General features: G+C 58.9%; 1 protein-coding gene across 6 annotated transcripts in view; it reads right to left on the reverse strand.

The window, feature by feature from the left end:
* Positions 1 to 14,668, reverse strand: part of MGLL (monoglyceride lipase) — a 99,217-nt gene that overhangs the window by 7,814 nt on the left and 76,735 nt on the right. For all 6 annotated transcript variants that reach the window (XM_059077968.2, XM_067043310.1, XM_059077967.2 and 3 more), the window contains exon 6: positions 8,163 to 8,252. In XM_059077968.2, the coding sequence (XP_058933951.1) occupies positions 8,163 to 8,252 (90 nt within the window). The remainder of the gene's footprint in view (positions 1 to 8,162; positions 8,253 to 14,668) is intronic.

Consider the following 14,668-nt stretch of genomic DNA (forward strand, 5'->3'; position numbering starts at 1 on the left):
ACACGTACGTGCTCCTGGAACCTCCGCAGGACCCCTACGCAGAGGGAAGTCGAGGTGAAGCCTGCGGGCTCAAGCGGCCGGGCGGCGTGGAGCTGCGGGAAACCAGCGCGCCCCGGCGGAGAAGCGGGCGCGTCCCTGGTGGGGACCGTAGCGTGCTGCCGCCCCTCACGGCCCGCCGTGGGGTGGGGGGGCCTCTGACCACAGGCGGGGGTCCTGCCCACGTGATTTCACACCTCCCAGAGAGGCCCAGCCCAGCAGGCCTAACCTCCTGCGCTCCCTCCCAGGCACCTACAGACACGTCTGCAGCTGGCCTTCCGGACCCTCCTTCCAGCCCCCCCCCGCCCCCCCGCCTGCGGAAACCTCATCTCCCACCCGCTTCAGGGCCACCTGTGATTCCCATCTCCACTTCCTCCACTGTTGCAACCTCTCTTAATCCATCCATTTTCACCCCAGGGAAATCAGATAGCCTTCACCGGCACACTGGAGAGAGGAGGACGACTCTACCCAAGTATTCTCTGGGGCCAGAAACCTGTGGGAACCCGAAGATGGACGGGCAGGTCTTTGCAGAGACCGTGCCTTCACCCCGCCTTTGTCCTGAACAGCAGGACTGCTGCAGAGGGAGCGGGACAAGAGAAAACCTCCCCTAGGCCTCGCCTCCGGAATTTTTGTTGGAAAGCTCATGCTTCCCCCCACCCCCCACCCCCGCCTCTTTGCCCGCCGTTAACAGACCCACGATGTGACCCCGAAGACAGGGCCCGGTCCGAAGCGCGAGTGACGCGGTGTCTGTTGGCCTGACAGGCCGCCTGCAGGGTGGGGAGGGGACGTAAGGGTCCTGCCTGATTCCACAGAGTCTCCCCAGCACAGCCGACTGAAGCAAGCCCTGTTTCCCGAGGCCCAAGTTCCCGCTATGACCCCAACCCCGGAGCAGGCGCCCCGCCCTGGGGGACTGAAATTCCTGAGCCCGACCAGAGGCGAGCCACCAGAAATAAGGACCTGCAATTCCACTTTGGACAGAAAGAGGACTAATCGGGATTAGCCTACACGTATAAACTGCCACTGATCAAGGGCAAGCGAATTACCGAACGTCTTTTCCAGAGAAGTGCTTTTTGCTACTAAAGCTTGAACTCCTGTTCATCCTTGTATCTGCTTTTTGAGCCCTGAGGTGGGCCGGCAGGTCAGGCCCTGGGCAGGTGGGTGCAGGCGGTTTTCACAAACCCACCACAGGGCACTGGAACCAGAAATGATGCAGAGGGTCACCCTGCTTGTGGCCTTGGGAGTGGAGGTCCCTGCGCTGTGACCCTGGAACCAGACACAGCTCCTGAGTGGTTACCGAGGGAAGGGAAAAAGCAGACCCACGTTCTGCACCCAATCACACGGGCCAGGGCCACCTTTTCACAGGCCCACGGATTGCATAAATAATAAGAGAAACAAGAAAGAATCACTGGGGTCTTGCAGGACCATGGTCACAACTGCTGGTCACAAAACAGCAAGATCACGTGGTCTCATGTCTTGGAATCAAAAGTTGGTCACGTATGAGGAAATCAGAACATGGACCAGACGGTGAGAGGTAATGAAAAGAACGGTGACAGGGAATTACTGTTACTTTCCCAAAGTGTGATGACAGAATGGGTTGTGCCTGAACGTCCTTATTCTGGGTCCTTCCCTCTTGGGCAGCACATGCTGAAGTACAACCACAGGGTCTGCAACTTACTTACTTTCAAAAGTTTCAGGGGACTTCCCTGGCGGTCCAGTGGGTAAGACTCCGCGCTCCCGATGCAGGGGGCCTGGGTTCGATCCCTGGTCGGGGAACTGGATCCCGCACGTATGCCGCAACTAAGAGTTCACATGCCACTACTAAGAAGCCCGCATGCCGCGACTAAGAAGCCCGCAGGCCACAACGAAGATCCCTCGTACTGCAGCTAAGACCCGGCGAAGCCAAAATTGATAAAACAAACAGACAAACAAACATGAAAAAAAGTTTCAACCAAAACAATGCATCTACTTTATGCCATTGGATTTGGCAATAATTTCTTGAATATGACACCAAAAGCACAGGCAACAACAACAAAAAAAATAGATAAACCGGACTACCTTAAAATGAAAACCTTTTGTTCCTCAAAGAACACTACCACAGAATGGGAGGAAACATTTACAAACAATATACCTGGATTAGGGGTTATTATCCAGACTATATAAAAGAACTCCTACAACTCAACAACAGCAAACCTGTTTAAAAGACGGACAAAGTACTTGAATAGACATTTCTCCAAAGAAGATATATCAATACAAATGGCCAATAAAGCATGTGAAGAGATGCTCAATATCCCCAATCATTAGGGAAATGCATATCAAAACAATCTGGCAACCCCTCTTCTAAGCAGAAACCCAAAAGAACTGAAAGCAGGGTTTTGAGAAGATACTTGCATACCCATGTTCACGGCGGCGTTATTCACAAGAGCCAAGAAGCGGAAGCAACCCAGTGTCCGTTGAGGATGAACGAATTAACAAAACATGGTCTATCCAGACCACGGAATAGTGTTCAGCCTTAAAAAGGAAGGCAATTCTGACACCTGCCACACGGATGAACCCTGAGGACATTATGCTCAGTGACATGAACTGGTCGTGGAAGGGCAAACACTGTGAGGTCCCTCGAGGAGTCAGATTCACAGCGGGGGCGGCGGGGGCGGGGCGGCCAGGGGCTGGGGAGCTGGTGTTCAGTGGGGAAGAGTTTCCGTTTGGGAAGATGAGAAAGTTCTGAAGATGACGGTGGTGACGGATGAACACTGTGAATGTATTTAATCCCACTGAACTGTACGTACACTTACAACTGGTTAAGGTGGCAAATTTTATATTCTGTATATTTTACCACAACAAATCTTAAAATATTTAAAATATATGTCCATATTGATATTTCATATTTAAGCACAGATAAGAAAGTATGGCAGAGTACTTCCAACTGCTGAATTATGGGGAGGAGTATACGGGTGTATGCTATACTACTATGTCGACTTTCCTGTAGATTTGAAATTTTCCACAATCAAAGCTGGAGGGAAAGCTCCAATGTGAATTATGGAAATTAAGCTCTGCTCTCCCCGCAGTCTTAGCTTTCATGTCATTTTTATCCCCTGGGCAGGTTTGGGGCAGGAGACCCCCGTGGTCGGACTGCACTGTCTGGGGCTCGTATCGGCCTTGGCCAGCATCCCAAGCCTTGGCAAGTCAGTTGCGTTCTATCCGCACATAAATGGGCGTCCAACCCTCATCTCCTGGCCTGCTGCGAGGTCACCGGTGGTATCTCTGAGACTGTGGTGGGTGAGCCCTGCCCGGCCTGCAGCTGCTTTCTTGCTGGACCCGTGAAGGTACTTGGGAGAGAGGCAGAGCTGGGCCTGCAGGGCAGGGGGTGCCCATTTCGTCTGGGGCCTGGCTGGCAGCTGGAACTGCCCCCGACAGTCTCTCCACAGAGGCCCTGGCTTTTCTGCTGCCATTACAGCCGCTGACCTCAGGGACCCGCCTCTCTCGAGCTCAGAGCTGTTTCTGCCGGAGTCCCAGTGGAAGGAGGGCTGGGAGCAGGGGTAGGTCAGCGGACCCCTATGCAGGGCGCCGGCCTGAGCTGGGCCCGCTCCCCCGCCGGCCTCCCCACACGGAGGCCCACGCCAAGAGATGTTCCCATGGCTTTTTTTTTTTTTTTTTTAAGGCGCTGGTAAATTATCAGCTGCCCAAAATAGACAAGCCTTCTGTGGCGATGTGAGCTATGAACGACGGCGAGTCACAGAGTAAGGTCAGCTAAGCAAGTGGGTTACACTGGAAAGTAATAACCGGCTCCCAGAGGGGCTCGTGGGAGGCTGTGTCCTGGGGGCAGCATGGGAGGCTCAGCCTATCTTTAGCCTCGGTTATGATGACTCACACGCCTCGGCGTGGCCGAGCCTTCCCAGAGCTGGAAAGAGCTTCCCAGGGCCACGGGCAGGTGGCCTCCCAGCCGCGCGGGCAGAAGGCACGCAGGCAACAGGGGAACAGTGGCCTGACCCCTGAGGCAGGCACACCGCAAACACTGGGCAGGGGTCTGGAGCGGAACCCACCACAGAGATGAAAGGGAGCAGAGCTGGCCCCTTCTCCGCTCCCTGACCGCCCGGAACCCACCAGATGGCCGGCAGGCACGAATGTAAAGCCGCCAGGAGACGCTTGGAGGGCGTCCCAGCACAGTTACAGAGAACAGAGACTTGGTTCTAGAAGACAAACTGCCTCAATGTATAAACAGTGGACGTTCCCAGCAGAAGACCTGGACACGGGGCCAGAGGATGGGGCTTGGAAGAGAAGCAGGGCACCTGTTTGTGAGCGGTCGGAGGGTCAGCGATGGTGTGCAGGGGGCGTCAGGAGCTCCTCACACCTCCCCCTCCGGCGGCCTTGGCCAGAGAACTATTTAGAACATTCAAGGCTTTTCAGAGTGGGAGGGATTCATCACATTCCGAAAAACCCGTGGTTGAGGGTGGAATGATTAGTATGTCAGTACAGCACGCCAAGGTGCTGACAGGGACTCTAACTGTGCAGACAAACACAACAGAGGCCGAGCAGCCACTTGCTTGTTCCCAGGGTTTCAGTTCCAGGAGCGCTTCAGAACCAAGGCTCGGACACGAGAGACCTAGGCTCAAATCCTTACTTAGTAGCTGTGTGTCCCTGGATAAGTGACTTGCCCTCTCTGGGCCTCAGTTTCCACAAATGCAAATACTGATATTAAGACTGACTCCCTGGAGCCGTGGACGGGGAGACGGAGGGCCGCGCCACGGTGCACTGGGTGGAGCTGAGACAACGCCAGGCGTCCCTGCCTTTACTCCTACACGCTGGGAGCCTGTGCGTCTGAGGGCTCGCTTCTGTGAAGTGAGGGTGTCATGCTGGCGGTCCTGGCTGCCACATCAAGCCCCAAACAAACGTCCTGCTTCCCCAGAGACACAGCCGGCTTCCAAATCCTCCCGGGAGCCCGCCAGGCCCCCCGCCCCCGCATCCCAGCCTGCAGCCCCTTCCCCCAGGTCCTACTTCTGTAAGCTTGTGAAGCAAATGGTTCCTTTCTTCCTGAGGCTTTTATAGCTGCAGGGCTCCAGGGGAAATGTCTCAGCTAAAGATGGGCCTTAAGACACCCGGTGCTGGATCCGGGAGGTGCCTTTTTTCTGAACACATTTTCCCCCTCGGCATTGCTATTTTTAAAGCTCAGCAGAATGTTGAAAGGGCGACTCAGAGAGAAGGCAGGAGAGGGGCTAATTCTCGATGTGGAGGACTGGAAGCTCCTGCCTCCTGTTTATTCTAGCCGGAGTCCACCCTCCGAATCTCCCCAGCAGGGAAATTTATTAGTGCTTCTAAAGAATCACCCCGCTTACCCGACCCGTCAGAAACCTGATACAGGACGGTGTGCCACCATGGATTGGGGGGGGCGGGGGATGAGCATACAAGGGGAGCCTGCATGCTGGCTATTCACCCAGACTCTTCTGTTTTTTATAAGGCCTTCAATGAAATTTTCCATTATTTCAAAAAGGAGATGAAAGCTCTGAAATTTGCTACTTTCAAACACTGAGGGTTTAGAATCATTTCATAATCTTTCTTTCCTTCCTTTTTGCCCGCGTAGTTTCGGGTGGTGAGATAAACAATTCGGATTTGCGCCTCGATGTCTCCTCTCAAAGGGAGGTGCCCCCTCCAGCCCACTGCTGTCCTAGCACAGCTGCCTCACAGATCAGTGGTTTTTCTGGAAACTGCACGTCTGAGCCAGAGCCATTATTGGGCTGCGGCAGGTGGAGGAGGCCCTGCCCACACGACTCCCCTCACAAGCCATCCTGCACACAGAGCGATGGTCTCCAGCCGCAGGCTGTGTGGACCAGTAATTACAAATCAGGAGAAAGAGCTTCACGCTTGCAAATACTGGCTGGGAGGAGGCGTCCGAGCACAGACCTTTGAATCAAAGGCTTCGGATCCCAGCTCTGCCGGACTGGCTGTGTAACCTCGGCAAAATTATTTAACCTCCGAGCCTCGGTTTCCTCACCTCTGAAACGGGGTTAATGTTGATCTCACTCGTGTCATGACTGGCTTCGGTCTTTCTGGGTCCTAACACTGTGCCTTCTCACCACACAGATCTGCCTTTTGGAATGAAAATCTTCTTCCTTTACTCAAATACTCTTGACCCTGGTGGGTCAAATTTGGCCCCAGGATATAGGTTTGGGAGTTACTGCTTTTAAAATTAGATTGGGGACTTCCCCGGTGGTCCGGCGGCTAAGACTCTGCGCTCTAAATGCAGGGGGCGGGGAACAGGTTCGACCCCTGGTCAGGGAACTAGATCCCGGATGCCGCAACTAAAGACCCTGCACGCTGCAACTAAGACCTGGCACGGCCAAACAAACAAATATTTTTAAAAACAGATTAAAATAAAACTCAAATGGAACGTGGCCGACTGGGCGGACTGGGCGGCCTCAGGCTCCCCGCGCAGGGCCCACACAGCTGGCCCGCGGAGGCCTGGGTTTCGACCCCTGACTCTGAACGTCCCTTCCTACACGTTAGGGATGAACCCCATGTAGCTGCCTGCTCCCTGAGCGGCTCAAAGGGCCAGGAGGGCAAACTTTATAAAGAAGCCACCCGGGTCCAGCCGCTCGTGGCCCAAGGAGGCGGGGGAGGCCACTGTGCTGTCGGGCACCCGCTCCGCTTTGCAGGGTCCGCAGGCAGCCAGCGAGCCCCTGGTTTCAAACTCCCGACACAAGACGGGAGGCTGAGGCAGGAGAGCAGCACAGGGATGTGCCCCACCCTGAGGGCCGTCCCGTCCAGGTGCCCAGGGTGCCGCCCGGCCCCCGCGCTGCCGCCCCCCCCCCCCCCACCGCCGACGGAGCGGCCGGGGACCCACTGACCTCCGCTCTGAGGCTAGGGCCATCGGCGGGCGACCCCAGGCACGCGCCTGCATGTGGGCAAGCCTCAGTCTGCTCCCCTGCGATACGGGAGCACGTAACACAGGCTTGGCATGGAGCATACGGGTCCCGTCACAGGCAGGGGTTGAGGCGCCGGCCCTTCACGGAAGGGGAGGGGCTTGCTTCACTGGGCAGCACCTTCACAGACCGGCCCCGGTCTCTGCACGGACCTGGCGTCAAGGTGCACCGTCATTCACGCTGGACCCTGGCGTCTGGTCCCAGAGGCGGTGGCGGTGATGTCGCACGACCCCCAGCGTACCTCCCCCGAGGCCGCTGCACCCCGCTTGCTACGCATCCTGGGCTGGTTCTGCTTCCACCGAGGGCGGCGAGCTCCGCTTGAGGGCAGTAGCCCACCCCCGGCACAGCGGTGCCTCTGACTTGCCCTCAGTTTACCCCTTGCCACTCACCTCTACCCTGAGGTCAAAGAAAACTACCGGCTGTTCTGCCAACAGGCTCTTCACGCCGAGATCCTCGCCCGTGCCGTTCCCTCTGCCACGAGCCCCCTTCCGGATCCCCCGCCGGCTCCCAAGCCAGCGGACACGTGGCCTGGCCTGGATCCACTCTTCCATCCTCGATCCTATCCAGCCCGCCCCCAACAGAACTGCCCTTCTCTGCTCTCACTCAGTCCACGAGGTTGGGTAGGACTGATGCTGCCCGCTTTCCTGGACCAATAACCCAGACTGCCAGCCAGTAAGAACCAGCCCTTTTGTTGGGAAGAGGTGCTGCCTTTCCACGGCAGTTGCTCATGTAAAGCTGCTGGTGGCCAGCTTTGCCTCCACTTGGGAAAAGTTTGGTTGGGAATGAGGCCAAACCAAAGGATACGTGAGGTGGGGAGAGAGATGGTGAAGGAGGCTCTGAGCCCCTGGACCCAGCCAGGCCTGAAGCCTTTAGTCACACTCACCAGTAAACCCCCCTTTTTGCTCAAATCACTTTGACTTGGGTTTCCGTCACGTACAAGCAGAAGAGACCTGGCTGACACACACCGAGTTTCACCTGGTCAGCTCCTCTGCGCACATGGGCACAGCTCAGGCAGCGCCGCCACCCACTCCTTCCCCCCCCATCCTGAAGCCAGACAGCACCTCACACGTCTTCGAGTCCCCGTCACCTCGCACGCAGCCTCAGTTGAATAGTGGTAAATGGCCGAGGCAGAGCGAAAACCTGGACTTCCCCCCTGGGGCTGGGGCCTTCTCACCCCACCAGCCGCAGCTGCCCCAGGTCTCCAGGGAGACTCACCTCTGTCTTATTCCGAGAGAGCGTGCTGCTGTCGATCCGGCCCAGGGACACGTTCGGCAGGACAAGGTTGAGGACTTTCGCAGCGAGGACCTAGTGGGAGGGAAGTCAGGGTGAGTGCAGTGGGACCCCCCACCCCGCTGCCCACCGGGCCAGCTAAGGAGAGCGACACCCAGACTGGACATCCGCCAGGCCTGATCCCGGGCTGGGCGCCCAAGGACCCTCCTCTCTCCGACCGGACGGCCTCGCCGGTCTGGCTCTGGGCCACCGTGGGCGAGCCGGGCGCGGCGAGGCCGTGTGGTGACAGCAGGACACCACGTCTGCCTTCTGCTGCTCCCGATTCTGTGCGGTTACCCTCCCTGGATCCCTCACGGGTCATGACTCTGAATGACGTGCAGGAGCTCCTAGCTGAGCGCTTGTGCACAAGCACCTCTCGGAGGACCTTAAAAAAAACCCTGCGGGAGCCGAGGCACCCAGTCACCCGAGAGGAGGCAGGACGCGCTCTGACCGGGAGGCACCTGCTGACTGTCTCGGGACGCCAACAGTCGCTGGGCTGCGTAGACACGGCACCAAGGGAGACACCGATCCGACTGCCGGTCGTGAGGGCGCAGGTGTGTGGACGCGGAGCGTCACAGCACCGAGCCCGTCCCCTCAGCTGCCCACGGGACCGCTGCGCGCAAAGGCACCGGCACACGGCGGGTGCTTCACGCTCGCTCCTTGAACATGGTCCTGGCTCAGGCCCGGGCCTTCCCACCCCCTCCTGCCGGATCCGGTGTTTACCCAGGAAAAGCGTGAACCTGGATCTCACACGTCTGCCTGCAGAGAGGGGGGCTGTTCCCGTTTCGGGGATGTGCAGACACCCGGGGATGAAAGATGCTATTTCAAAAGCGAGCTGAGAAGCGCTGGAATTAGAACCGCGCGGAAGGCGGCGAGCAGTGAGTCCTCGGTCCGCGGGGAGGGCACGCGTCACAGAGCCGACAGGTGCTGCCTCTCGGCACCCTGCGTCAGGGGGGGCACAGACATCCACTCAGTGACAACCCCTGGGTGTGCTGGGCACAGTCCCAGGTGCCCAGTCTTTTAATCGTGACACGGATGCTGTGAGGGGAGGGCTTACCCTCGTGTAACACACAAGGACACTGAGGCTCAGTGCCACTGCACACGGCCGGCCGGGAGGGGGCAGAGGCCTGGGATGCAGCTGCCCCTTCCCTCCCAGCAACAGCGGCCCAAGGGCAACGTTATTACGGAAAACGACGTGGATCCCAAAGCGTGGAAGACTGACAGTAGACTTTCCGCTGTCCTTGGTGCCCTGCCACGGCCTCCGGAAGGACACGGGGCGTCTCAGCTGACTCCACGTGTGACCCTGCCAGGCCCGAGTCTGGGGAGGCCGTGTGTGATGCGACCAGACCCTGCTGCCCACTTCGGACCGCCTGCCTGCCTCGTCCAGCACTGCCTCCTTGAGGACTCGGCTCTTTCTCGGCAAGCAGCTGCCAGCTGTTCGTGGAGGCTCGGACTCACCTCCACCCTTGTGGTCTCTGCTCCCACCAGGGGCGCCCCTCAACCCAAACGTTCACACCGCAGAGTGCCAAGGCCTCTACCGCCAGGAAGAGACGCTGACAGCGCAGGCCCCACAAGGATCAGGCCAGGCGGGCTGAGGCTCATGCCACCCTCGTTCCAGTTTCCCGGGGTGGGTGTGGGTGCGAGGCACCCAGGGGAGGCGCTGCCTCTAGGACAGGGCCACGGGGAGGCCTGCCCTGCCCTCTGTCCCCGAGCAAGCCGTCTTCCCTGCACCACGAACGGGAACTCTGTGCAGCCGTGGGAAGCTTCAAGAGAGCCTCACGGGAAAAAAAAGAGGAGGAGAGCCGTTTCTGGACAAGCATTTGCTTCACGAAATGAACAGTGCAAGGGTCTGGTCCCCGGAGGGAGCAGATAACGCACAGCAGTTCAGCTGCACCCCTCACCTTCCCGTCGCGGTACGATCGACGAGTGCCGGCGGGGACTCTCCCGCTGCAGCTCCGACAGCCTATGGCCCTGAGCCCCGGTCTCCACAGGAAGACGGCTCTTGGTCTTGAAGTGCTGTTCCCTGCACCCCACTGCTGTACTGGCAGCGGCGTGGCCCCCACCAGGCCCTGCCCCTTCCTGATGTTCCGTGACCCCTGCCCCACGTGTGGTCCTCAGACCAGCAGCACCGGCGGCTGCCAGGGACCAGGCTCTGCATTTCCCCGGGACCCCCCCCCCTCCCCCGGCGTTCGTGTGCGCCCTGAAGGCGGAGGGGCAGGCAGCCTGAGCCAGAGAAGCGCCACCCTGAGAGCTTCTGCCCGACCTGCTCTGAGCTGCGGCCCGGGTGGCGCAGTGTCCCCGACCCCCACGGCGTAGGACCGGGGACACGGACACACGTGACGTGTAAGCCTCCCTTTCAAAGGAGCCACAGTAAGAGACCTTTGCACCACCTCGACCCTCAGCTCTTTTTCTAAACCAGCAGAGTAAATTCTGGCCACATTTCCAACAAGACTCAACTGGGTAGAGACAAACCTTTGACGGCAATAATGTCACAGCTAAAAAAATCAGGTGCTTCTTAGCCTTTTCCCCACAAAGACCAGGGAAGGAAAAGAGGTGGCACGCGGGGAAGGATGCTTTGAACGGCTGCTCGAGACACTCACTTCCCCTGCTGCTCTTTTAGGGTTTGTCTATTTCATTAGCTTTTCTGTTAGAAAACTGAGCGGCGGGAGTGGTTGATCACGGAAGACGAGGCTCAGGAGAGGTGCTGAGGTCACACGGCGAGGAAGCAAGGGGATCGGGGGGAGCCCAGCAGACCCCATGCCCGAAAGATCCATGTGTCCAGGTTGCTGCTGCTTCCTGACATCATTTCCCCCAGCGCCATCCACCGCGAGAGCCCCGCACCTGTGTCCACGGGAAGAAGAGGAGGGAGGGGCAGGGGCTCACCCCAAAAGGAAGTGGAACGCAAGATGTCACGGATCTTGATGCCATTCTGAGCAAGTGTTCCGAACTCTTCGGACAACCCCGCGGGGGGGTGGGGAGAGCCCCGGACCCAGCTCGGGAGAGGGGCGACCCCTGCCGGGCCCCCTGGAGGGGAGACCCCACCCTCATCGTGACTCCAACAGGCTAAGTCAGGTCTGTGCCACCACAGAGGACCCCGTGACCCGGACTCAACGGGGCCCCAGGGCACATCGCCTGAGGACCGTCTGGGGGCCGAGACCCATGACGATTCACACGCAGGCGCTGGACCCCAGTCCCGGAAAGGGAAGGCAGTGAAGCGGGGGGATCGGTCCTGGAGACTCAGGACCGGGACTCTGCTTCTGAACCCCGGAGAAGGTCTACAATCCTCAGTGTCTCCATTTCTAAAATGGAGAAAACGAAACGAAGCTTGCAGGGCTGCTAGGAGGTCGCGTGACACCTAATTCCTCCAGAGCTCGTCCCTAACTGCCCTCTGGTTTCCGGCCCCAAGGAGAAGCTCCACCAACACTCCTTGGCTGACTGAGCAAACACCGAAGTCATTCAGAGTGGGGACCCCAGGAAGGAGGTGACCTGCGGAACCAGGTGACAGCTGGAGCCCCAAACTACCTCAGCTACAAAAGAGGATGACTCTTCTGGAAGTGAGGTCCACCCCCCGGCAAGCAAGTGAGCAGACGGCCACGTGTCCTTGGCCTGCCCTTGGGGTGCCCATGGATTAACTGCAGCCCCATCACTTTAAGTACCAGTGACTTGCACCAATGCCTTTATTGATCCAGAAGGTTTTAATGGCTTTAAAGATCATTTTTAAGCTTTTGCCACTAAAAGACTTGACAGGAGGGAAGTAATTAATTACACTCACTTTTCTACAGCAGCTCAACAGGCTGACCCGCGCACAGGAGGCCAGAAGTGCAGGCCTCCGTGGGCGCAGGAGTGCATGGCCGGGACACAGCCCAGAGTTTCTGGGGTGGGGGAGAGTGCTCCCCCCGGCAGACAACAGGAAGCCCGCACGCCTTCCAGAGGGAACAACACCCTCGTGCCTCGCTGTTGCCAGATTCAGGGGCCGGTTCATGACCTAGCTAAGGCCTGACTCCTGAGTCTAACCTGACCTGAAGTTTGAACGACTGGGCCATTCCCCAGACCCCTTCCGTGTCCCTTCTCCACCCCCCCTGCTCCAGGGCCTTCCGGCCCCTGGTGACTAAAAGCAGAAGAGTGACATTCAGATGGGAAGTGGGCTGGAGTTGATCCAGGGCAGTTTCGGGGTGAAGGGAGCATCCTGCCACGCCTGCCGCCTGAGCCAGAGCTCACTCTGACCTCGAGCGAGACAATCAGCCTCATTTCCTCGTCTGTAAATGGGAACGGGGTGGTGACGGAGGGGAAATAAGATAGTACGTGTCTGGCGTCAGTGCCGGGTACACAGAGGCCACTCAAGCCCCACCTGGCCAGGTGCCCTGGTTGGTGGGCGGGGCAGAGCATCCGGAAGCACTGCTGGCTCCTGCACCTGGGACCTGACCCCAGGGGACAACCTCCGGGCAACAGGCAGAGAAGGTCATCTGGAGGACCACCCTCTGGGCAGGCTGAGCCCCCGCCCTGACCCCAGGCAGAAATCCAGGAGGATGCTGGGCCTCTCCCCAGAGGAATGACTGCGTTATCAACCTGCCGCCCCTCCTGCGCGTTGCCCCGGGACAAGCTCAGCGTGTGGCACCTGTCCCCAAGGGTTCCCCTCAGTGCCCAGGGCTGGCTGCAGTGCCGCCTTCCCCAGAGCGCGCCCGGGGCGTGAGATACTCCTCGCGGAACCTGCCGTTAACCACTGAGACCTGCTCTGACACACAGGACTTTTGTTCCTAAGCTTCTCCGGCTTCCGCCACAGCCTGAGCACAGACAGCATCTGGCGCCAGGAGACTCTCTCCTCCTCGTCTCTTCCCCAGGCTATAAATATACCCCAGCTCGTTGAAAATGGAGGAAGAACCAGATGTGCAGGAACTGGGGTGGGGGGCTGCTCTGGCATGCTCACATGTGGAGCGGGGAAGTGTCACCTTCCACAAGCCCGTCTGTGCTCCCAGCCTGGGGTATCTCATGCTGCTATGACGACTTTCAGAATCGCTCCATCAGGAACTGGCTGCCCTGAAACAAACCTCTGACCTGCCCAGGAGCCTCGCTCTGGAAGGAGAGTCACAGAGCAGGACACTGCCCTGTGTTCTGCGCCCTGACAGTGTGACCGCACCCAGGGGACGGTGCCCTCCTCCCCCTCAGCCAGGGTGGTCTCCAGGAGGCTGACTGTCTTTGGGGTCAAGGCTGAACCACTGGGAAGACCCAAAGGCCAGTCAGCGGGGCCTCACCTGACCCAGGCCCATCCCCAAATCTCCTGGTCCTTTGCGTCAAGAGGTATCACAAAGGAAAATGACCAAACTAAACCCCACGCACTGGGCTTCCCTGGGGGCGCAGGGGTTGAGAGTCCGCCTGCCGACGCGGGGGACGCGGGTTCGTGCCCCGGTCCGGGAAGATCCCACGTGCCGCGGAGCGGCTGGGCCCGTGAGCCATGGCCGCTGAGCCTGCGCGTCCGGAGCCTGTGCTCCGCAACGGGAGAGGCCACAATAGTGAGAGGCCCGCGTACCGCAAAAAAAAAAAAAAAAAAAAACCCACCCACAAAAACAAACAGGCCACGAAAAGAACAAAAGAGGAAGCACAGAGAGCGTGCTCCCACGTGTGTGAAACACAGGGACCCGGTGCGGTGTGCGCGGCCGCAGAGACGCACAGACTCTGCTAACTGGCGGCCCACCTGCAACCGGGAGGAGACTCCACTCACGCCCTCTCCCTCTGTCACATTTTGAGCCGTACGGATATATCACTGTAAGAATGTGTCAATTAAACTTTAAACAAAGATCCTGTGAGACGCCTTCAGAAGGCTGTCAGGCGGGACGTGGAGGGTAGCCCCGTGGTCCGGGGGTGGCCGACGAATCATACAATGTCAGTCAGAGCTGCCGAAGCCTGGAGCAGCAACAGATTTCACGGCGGGGAGGACGTGTCCTCTGGTCTGGGGGCAACGGGCAAGCTCATTTGTCCTGGTTCACGAGAGGGGACTTGCATCCCCCGGGGACAGCTGGCTCCTGACCCGACAAGGTGATCTATGAGGGGCAGGCTCGGGAGTCACACTGGCGGCCTTGCCCAGGAGCTCCCCCTTTGCCAGCGACTCCGGGGAGAGCTTGGGGGCCCCACTGTGGGCCCGGCCGCCCTGAGCCCCCCCCGGTGCGCTTCATCCAGAAATCCCCACGGGCCTGGGCTCTTCCCAAAGGGAAAGCATCCGCTTTCTTCTCTGGGGAAACAGCCTTGATGGGGAGAGGAGAGGACAGCTCCGGGTCCCAGTCCACCACGCTGGGGTGTGACCTGGAGAGTCACTCGTCCCTTCCAAGCCTCAGTCGGCCCGACCGTGAAACGCAGGCCTCGCCCTTCCCCGGGGGTGAGGGTGGGGGCGCTCACCGGGCAGAACACGTCACGAATCAAAGCGTGCGGCGCGCCGTGGGGACCCCCTCTTGTTGCGGTCC

This window comes from Kogia breviceps, chromosome 10 (assembly GCF_026419965.1).
Source record: "Kogia breviceps isolate mKogBre1 chromosome 10, mKogBre1 haplotype 1, whole genome shotgun sequence".
In the NCBI taxonomy this organism is placed as follows: Eukaryota; Metazoa; Chordata; class Mammalia; order Artiodactyla; family Physeteridae; genus Kogia; species Kogia breviceps.